At 42.7% G+C, this 19,987-nt stretch overlaps 2 protein-coding genes across 2 annotated transcripts; both read left to right on the top strand.

Moving 5' to 3' along the window:
- On the top strand, positions 3,839 to 7,096 carry LOC8080737 (ankyrin repeat domain-containing protein 13D). The gene is made up of 2 exons (XM_002462874.2): positions 3,839 to 5,506; positions 6,390 to 7,096. Exons 1-2 carry the CDS (start codon positions 4,001 to 4,003, stop codon positions 6,729 to 6,731), a joined length of 1,848 nt encoding a protein of 615 aa, XP_002462919.1. The 5' UTR covers positions 3,839 to 4,000; the 3' UTR covers positions 6,732 to 7,096.
- On the top strand, positions 14,335 to 19,747 carry LOC8080109. Its single transcript, XM_021452385.1, has 10 exons — positions 14,335 to 14,573; positions 14,688 to 14,882; positions 16,739 to 17,020; positions 17,133 to 17,167; positions 17,251 to 17,337; positions 17,613 to 17,742; positions 17,827 to 18,446; positions 18,539 to 18,823; positions 18,909 to 19,175; positions 19,281 to 19,747. The coding sequence occupies exons 1-10, from the start codon at positions 14,477 to 14,479 to the stop codon at positions 19,530 to 19,532; spliced, it is 2,250 nt and encodes a 749-aa protein (XP_021308060.1). The 5' UTR covers positions 14,335 to 14,476; the 3' UTR covers positions 19,533 to 19,747.

The following is a 19,987-nucleotide window of genomic DNA, read 5'->3' as shown; positions in this document are numbered from 1 at the left end:
TTTTTTTTACATCAAATTTGACCATTTATTATATTCAAAATTTTATATAAATTATTACTTTTTTATCATGACTTGCTTTACTAATAAAAATTCTTTAAGAATAACTTAAATTTGATTATATTAGTATAAATTTTTTAAATAGAACGAGTCGTCAAATATAACGTTAAAAAAAATTAAAAGTCCTATAATTTAGAATAGAAAGTAGATGGAGCGAACCTATTTTTTGTGATTAGATTAGACTAACCAAATGCTCGTACAAGACGAACTAGCTAGCTAGTGTGATGCATTGATCTATTTAATTATATTTTCCAAGGCAAAAAAAAGAGCGGTGGGAAAAATAACCTATTACTCCATTCCTTGAACCATAGATGGAACCGAGCTAGCCTGTTGGGTCTTTTGGGGGCGACGTGCCCCGTAGAATTAAGGCTCTGTTTAATTAGGTTGTTAAACTTTAACTCACATCATATCAAATGTTTAGACATGTGCATAAATTATTAAATATAGACTATTTATAAAACTAAAAACATAAAGAATTATTTGCTAGACGAATCTTTTGAGTCTAATTAGTCTATAATTGGACACTAGCTAATTGCCAAATAGAATAAAAATACTATATTATCTGTTAAACTTTAATACCTCCAACCAAACAAGCTCTAATTTTTTGTTGTAAGGTGGTCTTACTAGGCTAATTTTTTGTTGTAAGGTGGTCTTACTAGGGACTAGCTAGCACCCCTAGTTCGGCATCCAAACATTGTGACGTGTCAGTTTCAATGGAGATTTCATGCATATTAAATATGTTGATGGGATACTATATTGATGAAGAGAAATATGATGAGAATTTTATGGAAGTATAGATAGTTTTATGGAGATGAAACTCTTCTACATTGTTTCTAAAATATAAGTAATTTTAAAACCGAGTCATGAAACCCCTATTGAGACTGACCTCACGGGTTAGTCGGGCAACCAATCATTACCATAGGCTATTAATAGATTTGTTTTAGACCATGATGACGTTGACGGTAGTAGAATTGTATAATACTTAATAACTAGGATATATAGTTGGCATGGTTTTTTATAGCTGTAATCAATGTAACACCAATGTTCATATGAACTCTTTTTTTTTTCTCTCATCGTGAAATACGCTATGAGCCGGTGACGTCCTTTCATCCTGAGGCTATATAGTACTAAACCAAAGCCCTAGGATCCCTACCAAAGCAAGCTCTAACTAATCTTTCAACCGCCAAGTGAACATAAACTCGATGGTATTCATTTAACTGATAAACTATGATAAATATATTATTGACTGATTTGTTGTGAGAGAAAAATATTAGTAAATAATTGATAGATTCGGCTAATAAACACAAATGAATAGGCTGCAATAAACCACAAATCTGAGGAGGGCTTTAATGCAAAAGTGAAGAAAAGAAGAGGAATAAGAAAAGTGAAAGGAGTATAAGCAGTCGGCTGTTGACCAGAATCAAAGGAAAGAAGCCGAAATGCGGATATATCTGCTCTGTGGGGCCAGAGGATCCAGCTAGCCCAGCCCAGCCCGGACCCACCCCACCCCCATATAAAAGCTAGATTTGTCGTACTGCCTCTTGTGTGTGTCAGCATAATAGTATTCAGGACACCCACGGTTAGCGAGGTAGTAGCGCTTTACGCTGTTTGGAGCCGCTTTTACTGCTGACGTGCCACTTCGTCGTAACGTGTGCGTGTGCGTGGCGTATTTTGAATTTCTTCATAGCCGAATACAGTAGGGAGGATGCGAAGTAGAAGTACGTATTAGATGTTTGACTGCCACGTCATATTGTTTCACGCTTCACGGAAACGACCGTGCTCGGACTGTGTTTATCAAGTCAACCCGGTGCAGACGGATGTGGTTTAGATTGACGACCTTCTCAATTTGCGAAACTGTTTTTTTTCTTGTAAAACATTTTCACAATACGGTGCTGCCGTGCTGGATTTGAAGTTTTGGTTCTTACCGGCAGGCAGCTACTGTACTGTTCTGTGCAAGGATCTTTAGCTACTCTTCAAATCAAGAAGCCAGGCAACTCTTCAAATCAAGAAGCCAGTAGAGACACCGCAGAAGCTAGAACCGGAGCAAAAACAATGAAATCGTCCTATCCTCAAAAAATAGCTTGGGCTTCTCTTCCATCATCGCCGGAAGCAGGGACCGGTCTAAAAAGAATAGAGGGACTGAATAAAAATATTATATCGACTTAACTCTAGTCTCGTTTAGTTCACCCAAAAACAAAAAACTTTTTAAATTTTTTCGTCATATCAAATTTTACAGAACATGTATGGAGCATTAAATTTAGTCGAAAATAAAAACTAGTTACACAGTTTGCTTGTAAATCACGAGATGAATCCTTTACACCTAATCAGTCTATGATTGGTTGTTAAATAAAAACAAAAATGCTACAATACTCAAAACCAAAATTTTTTAGGAACTAAACAAGGCCTCTACTATAACCTCTCATAATAAAAAAAATATAATAGCTTAAAGTAAACTTTCATAGTAGAAAAAATATAATAACTTGAAGTAATCCTATATTAAAAACATCAGTCAATGATAAAAATCACAAAATTCATTATGAAAATAAAGATATTAGTTTATTCTAACTTATATATCTGTGTCTAAAATTAGAAGAAGAATACTAATCAGCACTGGTAGAGGGCTGGAGCCCTCCACCCTCACCGTTGGCTGGCTCCATGCATAGCCCGAAGCGTTACCCCTGTTTAATTGTTTAGTGCGGCTTTAGCTCCTTGGCGGTGCCGGAGTAGAGTTGGAGCGACACTAAACATGATTTATGTTTAGGTCTCATTAGTCACAAATAAAGTTAGTCCTCCAAAGGAATTAGGACCAAAAGAAACTCTGTTACACATAAGCTTAGACGTCTTTCCCTGTGCTACATATCACTAACCTAACACACTTTAGATATAGGGGGTGTTTGGAACTGCTCCACAAACTCCACCGTGGAGTAGCTCCACAAAAAACTGGAGTTTGTGGAGTACCTCTTTAGGTGCTTTCACAACTCCACTCTTTTTTCTCGAACTGAGTGCGTGGAGCTGAAATCGTTTGGCTAAAAAATATGGAGCGGAGCTGAAAAACGTGGAGGAGAGCAGTCCCAAACACCCCCATAGTGTTTTGATCATTCAAGAAATTAATAGAAAAAATAATGATTTTTTTTTGGAAAACATGTCGCTTCGCTAAAATTTAACTTATGTTGCTACTTGTAATGATTTGTTTTGAGAGAATTATATTTTTAGTTTGCTTAAAAATAGTTCTATAGTAGTATCGAAGTATAAAGTGAATGGCATTACTTCCAAACCCACCTCTAATTTTAGAAGCCACGTCCGCGTTAACTCCTAGATCAAACTGGTGGGTTCTGTTTTTTTTTGCCAAACACTTATTTCCAAAACAGCTTCATGGGTGAAGCTGTTTTTTCCTTCCTCTCACAAATACATAAGTTGGATGAAGCTGGAAAAAAGTAGCTTATTGCAGCTTCTCTCTCATTTCTCTCTCTCAACTACGTATGAAGTAGTTGGTAAAGCTATTTTGCCAAACACTTTTTCCAAAACAGCTTAGCTTCATCTAGAAAGTCACTCATGAAGCTATTTTCTAAAAAAACAGCTTTACTAGTGAAGTTGAGTTGTGACAAACAAGCCCTAAATTCTTCATAAATCAAGCTCTCCCCTCTCTGGCTGACAGTCAGATATTAATTTCTAAAAAAAATAATAAAAGGTATTAATTTGTCGCCGCTTACCCAACCCAACCCACCTCGGCCCGGCCCGGCCTGTCCACCGCCGGCCGCCATCCCTCTCCCCTTTCTTCTACCCCTACCTCAGCAACGGTAGCACGCTTCCCCACTCCCACTCCACACCGCACCAGACGCCAGACGCTGAGCTCCTCTGCCAAGCTCCGAGCCCGAGAAAACCGCGAGAATCCCAAGTGCCCGGGCCCGGCCAACAACTCCCGCCTCCGCCCTCCGTGCAGGCAATGCCGGTCCAGGATCCCTCCTCCTCGCCATCCGCCGCAGGCGGCGGCGGCGGCGCGCGGGCCAAGCGCACGTCGTCGGCGCCGATCCGACCGGCTGACTACGCGCACAGCCCCACGCACCACTTCGTCGCGCTGCGGGACGCCGCGGGGCTGCAGGCCATCCTCGCAGGCCTCCCGCCGCTCGCGCACCCGTCCCGCGTCCTCACCGCCGCCGACGCCGCCCGAGAGGCCCGTCTCGCGTCCTCCGTCGCTGCCGCGCTCGACCGCCGCGACGTCCCGGGCGGGGACACCGCGCTGCACCTCGCCGTCCGGCTTCGGCTGCCCTCCCTGGCCTCCGCGCTCGCCGCCGCGGGGGCGGACCCCACGCTGCAGAACCACGCCGGGTGGACCCCGCTCCAGGAGGCCCTCTGCCTCGGGTGCAGGGAGATCGCCGCCTGCCTCCTCCGCGCGCACCGCCTCGCCGCCTGGGCTAAGCTCCGGCGCCGGGCGCCCGCCCTCTCCACCGCGCTGCGCCGGGTCCAGGATTTCTACCTCGAGGTGGACTTCCACTTCGAGAGCTCCGTCGTGCCGCTGCTCTCGCGCGCCGCGCCCTCCGACACCTACCGCATTTGGAAGCGCGGGGCGGACCTTCGCGCGGACACTACGCTCGCCGGCTTCGATGGACTCCGCATCCGCCGTGCGGACCACTCGTTCCTCTTCTTCGGCGAGGAGACCAGTGCCGGCGGCCGCCGCCTGCCTCCGGGTTCTCTGCTCGTGCTCCACCGCGGCCGGCGCGAGGTGCACGACGCTTTCGCGGCGGCCGCGGCCGCGGGCGACGAGGACGCGGCCACCTCCGACGCGGCCGCCTACCGCCCGGGGCTCAATATCAGCTCCGCGAGGCTCGTGCCGAGGACCACCTGGCTGCGGAAGGAGAAGACGGAGAACGTCGGCGAGTGGAAGGCGCGGGTGTTCGACGTCCACAACGTCGTCTTCTCCTTCCGCACCCTCAAGGCCGCGAGTGCTGGCCGCAAGGATTTCACCTTCGAGCTCGCCGGAGACGAGGACGGCGACGAAGACGACGACGAGTTCCTGCCACTGGAGATCCGGGACGACGACGAGGACGGCGACTTCCTTGTCGCTGACATCCCGCCGCCGCCAGCGCGGCGCAGCTGTTACGTTCCCGGCCGTCGCAGCGTGGCGGGGCCACCTTCGCACATGGGGACCCCGCAGAGGCGGAGGAACAGCGTGGACGTGCCGCGGCGGCTGCCGGCGTGCGCGTCGGTCGGGCGCGGCGAGGACGGCATCTTCGGCCGGCACCCAGGGACGACGACGACGGGTGGAGCCAAGTGGAAGGAGGAGGAGACGGTGAAGACGCTGCGGCCGTCGGTGTGGCTCACGGAGGACTTCCCCCTGAGCGTCGACGAATTCCTGCCGCTGCTGGACATCCTGGCCAGCCGCGTGCGCGCCGTGCGCCGGCTCCGCGAGCTGCTCACTACCAAGTTCCCACCAGGGACCTTCCCGGTGAAGGTAATGCAGCTCTCCTGCTCAATAAGAAATCACAAAATTGCATATGTTTCTTCATTTCCGGATTCAGTGGCTGATGAATTCTGCAATCATACATCCTTCTTGGTAAACGAATTGTTTCAATCCGTTCTTGTAATGGTGAACCACCAGCTCAAATGATGTTCTAATACTAAACAGACCATCTTTGAGCAGAGCAAAGTAGTTACTCCTCGTATGCTTGCAGATTCTTGTCTGTTGATCAGGTTGTTTTATGGCAACTGATTCTTTTACGGGGGCAGCAAAAACCCACAGTTTAGCTGCCACAGCGACAACAACATAGGAAGCTGAGCAGAATTATGGCATACTGGCCTGTAACCTGTGGATAGTGCTATCTTGCAAAGGAAAAAAAATGTTGGGCCTGTAACCTGTGGATAGTTTCAACGGTTCTTCACTGTTAGTTTATTGCAGAACAGTACAGGCATTTAGGACACATATCTTATTAAAGGGAATTTATTCAGCGCTGGTACTCACCTGCATAGTGCACACTTCCTCGGTTATAGAAAGTAGAAATTTGTTAGACATACAGCTTGGAACACTCGTCGAAGTTTGTTCTATGTTCCACAGAAGTGTTTACCGAAGTGCAGACACTGCCACTTGATGAAATATAGCTGCCTGTGTGCACCTTTTGCTGCAGAACAGAGCCTGTTCGCTTGAGCTTACCTGCCAAATCGGCCAGCTATTCAGCAATGTTTTTTCTCTCACAACAAATCAGCGAACAGGGCTTTCAGTCATGGCTGTTCTGCAGGCTGTTATTGAAATTATCTTGTTGCACATAGCTCTTTTTGGTACTCCTAAATGCAATGCAGCTTTGCATTCAGCTCATTGATCATGTTCGCCATTCATGCAGGTTGCAATCCCTGTTGTGCCAACAGTGAGAGTGGTTATCACTTTCACCAAGTTCGTCCCCCTCGTGGAGCCAGAGGAGTTCTTCACCCCAATGTCAAGCCCCAGCCTCTTGGCGAGCCCGGGGCCAGGAAGCATCATGGCAAAGCCTGACACCCACAAGAGCTCCTACCTGAGGTGGGGCTCTAAGAACTCGAGACCAAAGGCCGTGAACCTGTCACAAGTCGCGGACAACGCCGACCCCTTCACGGTGCCAAGCGACTACACCTGGGTGAACAGCCTTGGTTCCAAGAACCATGACAAGAAGTCGTCCAAGTCCAAGAAGGGCAAGACCAAAGAGACCTGAACAGTTGATCCAGTCCAGTGGTGTATTGACTCAGCGAAAGCTTAAGCATAAGCCGTCATCGGCCCAGAACCTGTAATTAGCAAGTGCCTGAGACATGCCTTGACATTAGGGCTTGCTCAGCAACGATAAGCATGGCGATTTAGCTGCCGGAGACAAGAGTTTAGAGATTGTTAAAGTAGGGCTTCTTTTCACTGATTGTTCAGCAATGTGTTGTAAAACTTGGCACCACCAAAATGGAAGAATTCCTCTGCTAGTTCTGGCACATACATTGTCAGTTGTATCTCCGTGGTTTCTGCAAAAGGCCTGTGGATGGAAGAGCAAGGCACTGAAACAGTTCTGCAGTGTAGTATGTGCATTTTTGTGTATACTGTGCCGCTTGAGATGGATGATTCCCTTGTGCATCTGGAAGTACAAAGAACGTAGTACTATGAGATATTTGACCATGAAAGCGAGGAGGTGGATGGAATGAAGGGCGTGTATGTTGCTGGGATCGATGAATCGATAGTTTCTTTTGCTTGTGCAGGCCCAGGCATGATGCGAGTGCCAGTGTTGCGCCTGCTAAAAGATGTTTGCATGCAAATGAAATGAAATCCCTGTGTTTCGTGTCCGCGCTTTGCAGGACAGAATCATCGGCCTACATGCCGTAGGCTTTACCGGGCATGGCGGCCACAAACATTCCTTCCTGTCAAAAAAAAGGTACTCCTAGATCGTTGATCGTGAGAATTAAAACAAAAGTGAGAGAGGCCTTGTTTAGATTTTTTTTTTGGATTTGGATGTTGTAGTACTTTTGTTTGTATTTGATAATTATTGTCTAACTATAGATTAACTAGTTTTAAAAAATTCATCTCGCAAATTATAGGTCGTAAAATTTGATGTAACAATAAATCTTAAAAGGTTTTTAGATTTTGGGACGAACTAAAGAAGACCTGAGAGACGGATGGGACAATAGGATTGGTGGTAGCATGGCACCCGGAGGGAAAACTGAAGCAGCGGGTGGGCGGCCAATTAGGGCTACTGTGCTGCCTGCCAATAGGATTGGATGGCGAAACAAATGGAGTTTTTGGTTTCAAAAATCACGGAGTGATATATCGTGGGTCTATTTCTTAAATATAGTTACATTATCTTATTTCTCGTACTAGTACTACTAATTATTAGGTGGAATAGCCATATTCGTCCCTGAACTATCGTCGAAAGCTCAATTTCGTCCTTGAACTATGAAAACGGTCGTTCTCATTCTTGAACTTTTACAGCCGGCTCAATTTTATCCCTGGAGAGCCACGCTGACTCATGTCTTCATCACTAGGGTTATGAATTACCGTTTTTATCCTTACCCCTTGGCCATCTCTCATGGCTGATATTGTAATCACTGCAGGCCTATAGTTGTCGCCACCCCTTACACAAGGCATTGAGTCAAAGGAAAACGCTTAGAAAATCATTGTTGATGATAAAAAGGGCACCAACGTTCAAAGAAAAGACAAGACTCTTGTAAAAAAAGAAAATACAAGACTGCAAGGATTGCAAGCCAGTACCGACAGAGGTTGTCATTAATGCAAGCAAAAAAAAATCATGTTTCTCTTAAGACTTCCACTATGTGCATAAAGTTAGCCTAGTTTTTCACATTATTACATTAAGCTTTTGTCACGCACCAGGATATATAACAATTTAAAATGAATGGAGAGTAGTAACTAATAAGATCTAGTATTAAGTTCGTCTAAAAAACCTTATGGTTTTTGTCCTATGTCTAGTTATCCTAAATTTAACTTAATTTATTTAAAGGACACCAATATTTATGTTACCAAATAAGTATTGCACTTGTTTTCAAACATACTTTTTTATGTCATTAGCTTTGACAATCTTCTCTATAAAATTAGTCAAGTTAAAATAGTTTGATTTGGTCATTTGGAACAAATCTATTAGAATGATATCTTTTATTGGATAGGGGAAATACTAATGTTTTAACAATTTTATATATGAGACTATCACTGCTACACGTATAGTTAATGCACAGTTCACAACTCGTTTCTTATTCAATGAGAAAGATTTCGGAAATAAAGTCCTGCTACAATATCAGCCATGAGAGATGAACAAGGGGCAAGGACAAAAACAACAAGATTCAGCAAAAAAAGCAAAAAAAAGTCCTCCAGCTACAGTATCGAGAGATGGCCAAGAGGTAAGGGCAAAATCGATAACTCATAACCCTATCTAACTGGACGATGACGACGTGAGCCAGCGTAGCGCTCCAGGGACAAAATTAAGCCAGTTGTAAAAGTTTAAGGACGAGAACGGCCGTTTTTGTAGTTCAAAGATGAAATTGAGCTTTCTGTGATAGTTCAGGGATGAATTTGGCTATTCCGCCTAAGTTATAAGGAATGAGATGATAATGGATTAACTCATTCTATTCGACAAACCAAGGCCTTGTTTAAATCCAAAAAGTTTTTAGATTTTGACATTGTAGCACTTTCGTTTTTATTTGACAAACATTGTCCAATTATGGAGTAACTAGGCTTAAAAGATTCGTCTCGCGATTTACAGACAAATTGTGCAATTAGTTTTTGTTTTCATCTATATTTAATACTTAATGCATGTGCTGCAAGATTTGATGTGATGAGAAATCTTGAAAAGTTTTTGGTTTTTGGATGAACTAAATAAGGCCCAAATAAAAAAATAGAGAATGAGATCATGAGGATGAATCACTTTATTCCACCAACCAAACACCTTGAAATTTTACCTTTGGTAGTGCTTTGCTTGTAGCTCCACGAGCCACTTCAGCATATGCCACTAAACACGCTCCCATGTAACAACTCCATGCGCAGAGTTCGACAAATTGGAGCTAAAAAAACTACTCCACTAGCGGGAGTCAGAGCTCTACCAAATATACCCTAATATCAATAGTAGCACTCAGATCTTTTAACTGTATACTAGCAAATATGACTATACGTGGAACAAAACATAGAACTCGTTACATAGTCACTTAGACAATTTGCGGCTGACATATCTATTCAATGATCACGTCACCTGGTTCGATCAATACATCTCAGATCAGACATTGCTTTAACTCATGTAAACATGGGCTATGAATTCAGATCGAGACAGACAGAGAGAGAGAGAGAGAGAGAATTATTGTGGCAAATAAATAAACAAATGGTTGGTAGAATACATTCTCTCTTTATTATTAAATGTATAGTATAGTATAGTATAGTATAGTATAGTATAGTATAGTATAGTATAGTATAGTATAGTATAGTATAGTATAGTATAGTATAGTATAGTATAGTATAGTATAGTATAGTATAGTATAGTATAGTATAGTATAGTATAGTATAGTATAGTATAGTATAGTATAGTATAGTATAGTATAGTATAGTATAGTATAGTATAGTATAGTATAGTATAGTATAGTATAGTATAGTATAGTATAGTATAGTATAGTATAGTATAGTATAGTATAGTATAGTATAGTATAGTATAGTATAGTATAGTTAAATATGGGATAGAGATGCGTGAGGATATTGTGGAAAGTATAAAAAGGTTAGAAGAATTTATTCACTTTATAATATTATATTTTTATAGATATAAATATAGATATAGATAGATATAGATATATAGATAGTATAAGGAAAAACTTAAATCCGGAGGTTACGACGTTTGAGGCACCTACCCATTGCCGATTTGGCGCACTTAAAAAAGAAAAGAGTTTTTCCCCTACTTGTAGACTACCGGTGAGTGAGCCATAGGGAGAGAACCGGCGGCATGATTAATTCAGTGTTTTCAAGGATATAAACATTCTCGTCAGTTCTCCCAAAACGAAGACACACCAGTAGTTGTTGTAGTACTGGGCCATGAACGTAACGCAAGAGTGCTACAGCATTATGGTCACCGAACAAATCTTGTTCAAAGGGGCAAAAGGAAAGAACAACCCAGGCAGTATCGGTTCCTCTTTCGGACGATATTCAATTTTGGTTCACGCCTTCAGGGGTATCGCGTATATTGCCCCATAAACTTTCAAAATCGTCCATATCTACGAACTTGTGTTGTATCTACAAACTTGTTTACACTGTATCATGCAAGGTCTAATAATATTAGATGGCATTTGGTTCAATGTTTTGTAACGTAATCTGATTACAGGTCAGTACAAATCCAACTAAACACCTTGTTACTTGTACTAAATCACTTTATTCTCTTCATCCTGTCTTTCGAACTCTTATCTTATTTAGCCCTTGTATGAATGTTGTTAGATTCATCTTAATCCACATATATTAAAGTGATTAGAGGTGAAATAGTTCAAATTCTACTCAAATTCACCCCAACACATATAAATTGATTTAAATCTGACTAACCAAGTTTTACATATGTAACAGGAAGGAGAGACGCAGGCTGGTACAAGGACTGACTGCTCTAGGTTTTCTCTTTTTCCACCTGACGTTTGACCGTTCTATCAGCCTGCGTGCAACACAGAAATTTCTGTGACAACTGACGACTGCCAAGTCCTTATTAGAAAAAAAAAGTTAAAATAAAGGGTGACTAGGTTGTTATCAAGCGTGAGAGTCATCTCAGCAGAATTAACAACGCTAACTAAATCATGCGGCGCAGGACCCTCGGAGGACTTGCACCTGCTCAATGTTCATCGTCGTCAATTGCACGCTTAATTGACTGGCCAGATCGAAGCCACAAGTTCACTTGCACATTGATACCATTTCTAACGTGATGTTTTAACGGAGTGTTTGTGACTGCTCCATATGGAATAGCTCCATAAAAGTTAGAATTTATGAAGTACCCCTTTAGGTGCTCTCACAAATCAATCTTTTTTTCTCGAACGGAGTGCGTGGAGCAAAACAAAAAACGTATAGCCAAACTAAAACAATGTAAAGCAGAGTAGTCCCAAACACCTCCTAACTAAACAACAGTTCGGCTGGCTTACAATTCACACATTACACAGTGGCCCATTATGTCTATGACGACTATATAATAAACCAGAGATACTTATAAAAAACAAAAAAAAATGATATATGACTATCATTTACCGCTTCTGTCTCTAAATTATAAATTATTCTAATTTTTTTGAGAGCCAAATCATCTACCAAATTTATATAATAAAATAACAACATTTATGTCATTATATCCTTTATTAATTATATTTTTATAATATTATTTAACGTCATAAATCTTTGTAATTTTTTTTATAATTCTGGTCAAACTTGAGATGTTTTAACTCTCAAACAAAGTTGGAATGACTTATAATTTGAGACGAATAAAGTACTTATTAAGTGTTTTATTAGGAACACGGGACGTGTATGCGTAAATAACAATTCTAAACAGAAAGTTAAAGGAGCATGAAAATATGTTTTGCGACGAGTTAAAATCAAATTTGCTAGGCATCATAAAGAAGTCCATTTATTTTTGGACCAACATTTGTTTGTTTAAGATTATTAACTGAATTCGTGAATTATTAAATAATATTTTTCTCTCACAATAGATCAACCAACAATAATTTCTCTATAGCTTATCAGCCAAACACGCAGCGAGGCGCCGACTAGGTTGGCAGCGCCCAGGCTTGGCCACATCGTCGTCGCTGGTGGCCGGCCACCGCCGCACTGCGTGATGGCGAGGGCATCGTCCAGCATTCCAGCTGCTCGCCTCATTTTCCTAGCTTAATTAATCAATTAATTAATTTAGAAACTTAAAAAAAATCAAGGGCTTAAATTTATTTGAGGTATATCTTCTTGCAAGTAAAGAGTGTACCGTAGCATCTAGAGGTTAGTCATTAGTGTTATCCGTGCACAAAATGCCTTGAAGTATCTAGAGGTTAGTCATTAGTGTTGTGTCATCTGCATGCTAGCTAGTAGTAGTAATCGCGGGATGATACGATTTACATCCATCTTCTGAAACATAGTCAGTACTCAAATATCCAGTCGTTGACATATCCATGACGTCCAAAGGAGAGATAATCACTCGTTTTGCTCAAGATGAACATGCTACTATGCAAACATTTTGCAAGTGAAATGCTAAGCCTAAGCACAAACTTGTAGTGTTTGCGTCCTTCTGTCAGGTTATTAACCCAAGGGTATATGTCTTTAGAAATTGCAAGTTTCCTGCGTGTCCTTGGCTGCTATCCGTACAGCACAACGATCACCTGAGCTGCTGCATGCTGTCTCGGTTGCTCCACCTTTGAAGACCAGAGTAGGAGATGGCTGCTATTTCCACTCGAGTGAGTGATGAACACTTACGTCTTGTTTGGATGTTATCGTATTCATCTCAATCCACATGTGTTGAGGTGGATTGGGGTGAAATTTAGTTCAAATTATACTCCAACCCACCCCAACATATGTGGATTGAGGTGAATACAATAACATCCAAACAAGCCCTTAATCCGGATGGCATCCAAGCTGTAGTTACATGTTGAAATAATGAGCACCAGTGTTCAGTGCAAGCAGATTTACTGTAATCGAACCTGATTGCTGCTATCAGATGCGTGTGGTTTCATGTAAATATTCTGGTGAAGTTTCAATGTTTCATGCTTCAGATCACCAGGTGTTTTGAGATATATATACAGTATGATTCAATTCGACTTCAAACAGAACATAAGCAAAATTAAAAAAAAAAATGGTGTTGCTTGGGAGCGATTTCCATGTGCTGTATGCTGTATCCGAAAGCAGCAAAGCACGTGCATGATCAATGTATTCCTGGAAAGCAGCAAGATACTCCTCTACTGTGTGAGTGTGAGTGTGATGGAGCTGGGCGCGTGTGATGCATATGCATGGTTAATCTTATTGTGCAGGCCTATCTGTGCGCGCGCATCATGGCAATAATAATGCTTCCGCTGGGCCTGCTGAAGACGTCGTTTCGCATGCGATGCGACATGCATCCCTGTCGTGTATGCCCGCATCTTGAAGGGCAAAATCATTGGGGGAGGGGCACGTTACCGTGCGTGCATGTCCGCCACAACACAAGCAATTCCTACAGATGAACTCATGGACCAGCCTATTATATGCTAGGTAGGATTAATTCATCTTGCTGTTACCGTAGTAGTATCAAGTATCAACGACATGTGATTGATTGCAACCTGTCCGATGTGATTCCATATAGGATCGCTCATTCATAATTCATGCCATCTTTATTATACTTCTATATATACTACTCCATGTTCGCAGTTTATGTGGTTCTATCTATATAAAGGCGTTATAAATAGTAGAGTCTTCTTATATTTTACGTTGCATATATATTATATGTACGTAGCAAACACAGCTAGAAAACCATTTTGAAATTTGAAATGGAGGGAGCACTGAAAAGAAAAGGCAGGCCGCTGAAACACAAAGCCCATGAAACTTGGCCCACAAACCAGTATCCAATCCTAAAAACGGCCCAGCGAAAATACAGCCCAAACTGGCCAAAATTCAAACCATCCCGCTCGTGTGATCACGCATTCTCCCCCCTCTCAAAAGGATTAACCGAGGTCAACAAAACCCCTCTGGTCAGACCCACTTCCTGGCCCACCAGTCAGTCTGTGCCGCAACAGCAGGACGCGTCGCTCGCACGCAGCGGCCGCAACGCCCCCCCCTCTCTCCTGGTCCTGGCCTCCCCTCCCAACATTTTTATACCCAGCCGCCTAACCCTCGCCGCCCATCCTCCAACGTCTCTCCAGACTCCAGCTCGTCTCGCCAAAGCTTCGCCTCCTCTTCGATCCCCACCGACGGGCGATCTAGGGTTCCTCGCACCGGTCTCCTGCGACTCCGATCAGCGCCGTGGAGATGGAGGCGCTCTCCCTCATCGACGTCTCCGCCGAGGACGATCTCCTCTACGACCTCGCCTCACCGGACCCGCCGCGTCCCGATCCGCCCCGTTCAGGTGAGGTGTTCCGTCCCCCGTTTCGGGAGGATTTCCTCGGGAGGAATCGCGGGATATTGTGCCTGCTGTTTCGATTGCGGTTCGTGGATCTGACGGGAGACGATTTTCCTTCAGGGTCTCTGGTGGGCGCCGCGGCGACCTCCTCCGTTGGTTCTCCGTCGGCGGCGGGCCGGGCTGCGGATCCGGACGGTGTGATGGTGGATCAGGCGCGCCCCGAGCGGACGGAGTCCCCGGAGCAACGGAAGGCCAAGAAGGGAGTAAACCTCCGCAAGAGCTTGGCCTGGGACAGCGCCTTTTTTACCAGTGAAGGTTTGCTTCAAATTCATGGATCGTGATCCGAATTCTATCTATTTTGTGAAATTGTCGTCTCTAGTTATAGACTCGTGCCTGTTAAATTGTATCCTGCTACTATTGCCTGGTTGTCAATTAACTTAGAATCGGTTTCATTTCCTGCATTATTAACCTGTACTGATGTTTAATACTCCCTCAGTTCCAAATTATAAGTCATTCCAAGAATCTTGGAGAGTCAAAACATTTTCAAGTTTGACCAAAAATATAGAGAGAAATATAAAGATTTATGTCATAAAATAGGTACACTATGAAAATATAACTAACAAAGAATCTAATGATACTTGGTTGGTACCAAAAGTGTTATTATTTTACTATATAAATTTAGTCAAACTTGAAAAACTTTGACTCTCCAAGATTGTTCGAATGACTTATAATTTGGGACGGAGGGAGTATATGTTACTTAATTCTCTTGGCTCCCTGAAATACACGAATAAAACAAGTTGCAATGTTTAATTATGCAACTAGTGTAGGCTTCTACCTTTCCTGTAGAACTAAAAAATGTGTAGTTGTTGTCCAAAATTCTGAAAATGCAAGATACAGGAATATGCCATGTTGTGTCCACACTCCACACGACTGTTGAGGTAGATGCAGTCTCCTTTTACAATCAAAATGCAGTATGCATATTACATGGATTGATATGTTGTTGTGCCTTCGTTTATAGAATACTTTTCTATTCCTAGATGACCTGCCCTATTCTATTAACTAAATATGGGCTTCCAGGAAGTCTGCAATTGATGCATTTCTCCGATATGTACTTCTTAAGAGCGCTTGGAAAAGAACAACCTGAAGGAAGTAGATTAATTATGGATTCACCGATCAGCACCAAGAAATATGCATAAGATTTACCCATTGATTTTACCTGCATATCAACATTTTTCATTAAATAACACAAGCTTGTACGGACAGTACCAACTACCAGCGGGCAGCAAACCTAGCCTCGAACTGCATCTCAATGCATATGCATATGACCTGCTTGCAAACTAAATTGAGCCTATGCATTTTTAATTTTTCACTTCTAAAGTAAGAAATTTCATGGGCACTTGGTTTATTCTTGTAAAAATGAAACCATTTCTGAGTACAATTAGCTCATTTATTATCTTTACTTTTCTGAGCATTTTTCTGAAACACATGCTGGATACAGGCAACTACTGCAGAACTGTAATTACTATATGCCCTGTTTTTAATGCATATCCTACAACAGATTTGTTGTCAATATGTAGTTCGCATGTGATTTTTTGATCTCCCGGCTTTCCAGAGAAGTATGAGTTTGATAGCTTTGTTCAAATGAGTTGTGAGAAACTGAATAGAAAATCTTGCTGTTCTTCTTGCCGGTTTGTATGCGGATATCGTTACAAGATTCAAGGCTATGTTTTGAAGCTTGGTTTTTGACCTGGTTCATTTATGCAGAACTTAACATCTGAGATCAAATGGAACTTTTTTTAATGTGGTACACCGTACACCTCAGTAAAACTGTCTACTAGAGTAAATCAAAGAATTTTATTGAGCGTGTCTTAGGTTATGAACCTTGATTATATGGTTTTTAATTAGGTTATTAGTGCTCCTTACTCCTTAGGAGTTCTCTAATATCCATGTGTCTGTGCACCTTGATCCTAGATCATGAAAAGAAATAGACTCTTGCAGGAGAACTTAAATCTATCAGGAAGTGCCATGTGCATCGAATGAATTACAGTAGATATTAAGCCATGAATTAAATGAGGAAACATTTCTGTTCTGGAACTGCTGAAGTCGCTTGCTCTGGTAAACCTTAATGATGCAGATTGATGGCGACTCTTAATCTTTCCTGATCTTTGCAGGTGTTCTTGATACTGAGGAATTGGCCATCGTAAACAGCACGTTCCGTAAGACCCAGGGTTCCAGGCTGCCTGGAATCATGGAGGAAATGAGGAGATCAGGTGAATCAACAACATCAACTTTGGAAGGTGAAACCTGGGCAATGGAAAGCCTTGAGACAGAGCTATTTGACAATGTGCGTGCTTCGATCCAGAGGTCCCTTGGCAAACCTGATAAAGTTCCAGGTCGGCCTGTTGCTGGCTCAAACACCCCAAAGGCCATAGTTAATGTACCTCGTGTTGCAGGTAACAGGCCTCAAATGCAGATGCAATGTGCTACTTAGCATTTAAAACATTGTCTCTAGTGAGCTTTGCCTGCTGTTGGTAACTGACAAACATATTCTATTGTTCCTTCCAGCTAAAAAAGGTGTTGATAGGATGGCCCAGCCAAAGGTACGCTAACCTACTTGATCATTTGTTCAATCTCAAATTTCTGTAATCATTTATGATCACTGATTACATTTGCTTATCTTCAGATAAGGGCCCCTGTTTCAACAAGCCAAGGAGCTGGTGGCAGACAAAGGCCCCAAGCCACCACCAAAGAGCCTGTGGCTGCAAGAGTTGTATGTCCCCTGTTTGTAATTCCTTAATAATCATGACCATTGTAGTTTTTTAACCATTCACTCAATGACTAGGATGGCCTCATGCTCTTGTTCGCAAGGTTAACTAATTTGTTTACTATATTTCTAATCATGGGGCTTAGCACAACTGACTTCCTGCTAACAATAGTCATTTTCTTTTTAGCGACCAATTTCCTTTTTGCTTGTTTTAATTAAAAAGTTCCATCGTGTGTGTTATTCTGATGTCAGTTTCATATTTACACTTTTTGCTTGAGTAGAATTTGCCAGGAGTTGTAGAAGCAAAGGTATCCACAAAACCTCCTAGGGCTCTGCCAAGAGTTGCTATGATGAGATCATCAACTAATACAGCTATCATATCTGGGGTTTCAGACAAAAGAAGCAGCACCGGTGTGTAAATTGGCATGCATTTGTTGTTCACTCATAGTATTAATATAACATAAACCTAGCCTAATATGTACTTTTCTCTTTCAGGGGGTGCTGTCAACAGGCAGGCAGCTGGTAAAACTGCCAGTACTTCAGCTGGCCAGAGATCTGGTGGGGGTACAAACTCTACTTCAATCTCAAAATCAGGTCCCTTCACATTAGCAACTTCTTCCCATGGTGTGACGATGGACAGTAAGCCAGACACAAAAACCAAACCAGCAACCCTAAGCAACAAGAATAGGACTGCCCAGAGGGTCCCGGTTCGTCCGGCATCAAAATCTGGTATCAGCAAAACTATTCCCTCAAGATCATCCGGGAACAAGATCCCAGCTAAGGGCCATGCTGACCGTGCATCACCAAGTATCTCACCTAGCAGCTCCATGGATAGCATGAGCTCTGTAATATCTGGGGCTTCAACCGCTTCCACCGTAGGGAGGATAAGCCATACATCTGAGAGTTTGAATGCACTGTCCCCATCCCTCAGGAAGAGCAATGACTGCCCTCCAACTCCAAAGCTTAGGCCTCCTATTGTCACAGAGGGACATTCTTCTGGAACAGTAGCATCTGGAGATAATCTAAAAGCTACTGCAGAAATAACCAACCAGGGAAAATGCTTTAAGCCATCAGGGCTTCGGAGGCCCACACCCTATATTGGTTTCTTTGATGCTGTATGTGCAATTTTTTTCATATTCCTTAACTTGCAATAATGATGATTTCCTTTATTACTGTGCTTCTAACAATCTCGCTGTGTATGCCTCAGGAGAAAAACAATGACCAAAACATTGGTCAACAGGTACAACCACAACATTCAAAGATCGCATGTCTACCTGGCTCACCAAAATCTCAGAGCATGAATGTGAATGCTACACCAGCTGCCTATGGCCAACAGGAATCAAAGTTGACTGCAGCACCTCATGAGGAAAGCTGTGCTTCCAAAAGTAAGGTGGTGAAGCCGCTGCCTCTTATGGTGGAAGTAGAGCCTTTTAAGGTGGCCGAACCAGCTTGCACAAACCTGACTGATCCAGTTGTGGCCAGACCTGAAGCTGTATGTGCTTTTTTTTAAGTGTTGTTTCCCTTGCAAAATGTTCCTATATCAGTGTGATTCTTACTATCTTGCTGTGCATGTACAGGCGCAACCACAATCCATGGATATCCAACACTTGCTACCTGCCACACCAAACTCTCATCCAACCTTTGGTCAGCAAGTATTAAAACCTATAGCAGCACCTCATGAGATTAGTGCTTGCAAAAGTAACACAGCAAAGGCGCCTCTGGAAGCTATGCAACCGGATGTAGAAGCTCCTCTGGAAGCTTTGCCCATGGAAGTAGAACCTTTTAAGGTTGACAAACCTGAAGCATGCAGACACCTGTCCAGTCCAGTTGTGGTGAAACCCAACGTACGTGCATTTCATTTTGTTGCCGTATCTTCTTTACCATCGAAGTGTAAGTGGAAATGCCCTATATTGATGTGCTTCTAACTATCTTTCTGTGTATGCTTTCAGGACAAATCCTTTGACCAAAACGCTGGAGGACTGCTGCAACAGCAACTCGTCGCTGACCCTGAAGCGTGCACGCGCAAGACTGAAACAGTGGTGGATGCAGACTATTCGAAGGAGAACATTCCGGCTCTGCATCAGAATATACAACCTAATGTTGATGCGAGTTCATTTGTTGATCTGCTCACCCAGAAGATACCCTCCATTTCTCTTGGGGAGGCTACCCCAAACGTGGCCCCCAGGTCCTGCAAGGAATGAGGTTTTGATAGTATGCTGCTGGTTGTTACTGATTACCCTCTTGTTATCTGTAGACAACCGCAGCTGACGACCCTTAACCTGCTTGTGGTGTAAAATCCTTGTGCACAGGGCTTTCTAGAACTTCGCTTTTCTATTGTATGCATGCATGAACACCTGACCTCTGTCTATTGCCGGTTTGCAAGTAAAAGTGTGTTTGTCTCGGTTCTGCGATATTACTTCAATGTACCTGTATAGCATGATCTGTTTCTACTACCTTTAGTCCTGAAAAGAATATAATTCTAGGTTTGGACTAAACTAAACATATCAAGTTTCACTAGATTTATTGAAAATAGCACCAGTATATATTTTGAAATATTTTGACTATGGGAATATATTCTATAATTATGCCTAATAAAGTATTAGTAATCTCACTATAGGTTAAACATGAGATTGATCGACTTGTGGAAATAGCACCA

The sequence above is a fragment of the Sorghum bicolor genome, chromosome 2 (genome assembly GCF_000003195.3).
Source record: "Sorghum bicolor cultivar BTx623 chromosome 2, Sorghum_bicolor_NCBIv3, whole genome shotgun sequence".
NCBI lineage: Eukaryota > Viridiplantae > Streptophyta > Magnoliopsida > Poales > Poaceae > Sorghum > Sorghum bicolor.
This window is presented reverse-complemented; position numbering and strand designations above follow the sequence as displayed.

What these genes read in the sequence shown, in the direction of transcription:
- LOC8080737 (XM_002462874.2), top strand. Translation starts at nt 4,001, where the DNA reads ATGCCGGTCCAGGATCCCTCCTCCTCGCCATCCGCCGCAGGCGGCGGC. An exon ending in CAGGGACCTTCCCGGTGAAG is followed by an intron (nt 5,507 to 6,389) that starts GTAATGCAGCTC and finishes CCATTCATGCAG; the next exon opens with GTTGCAATCCCTGTTGTGCC.
- LOC8080109 (XM_021452385.1), top strand. Translation starts at nt 14,477, where the DNA reads ATGGAGGCGCTCTCCCTCATCGACGTCTCCGCCGAGGACGATCTCCTC. An exon ending in TAATGTACCTCGTGTTGCAG is followed by an intron (nt 17,021 to 17,132) that starts GTAACAGGCCTC and finishes TGTTCCTTCCAG; the next exon opens with CTAAAAAAGGTGTTGATAGG. An exon ending in AGCCTGTGGCTGCAAGAGTT is followed by an intron (nt 17,338 to 17,612) that starts GTATGTCCCCTG and finishes TTGCTTGAGTAG; the next exon opens with AATTTGCCAGGAGTTGTAGA.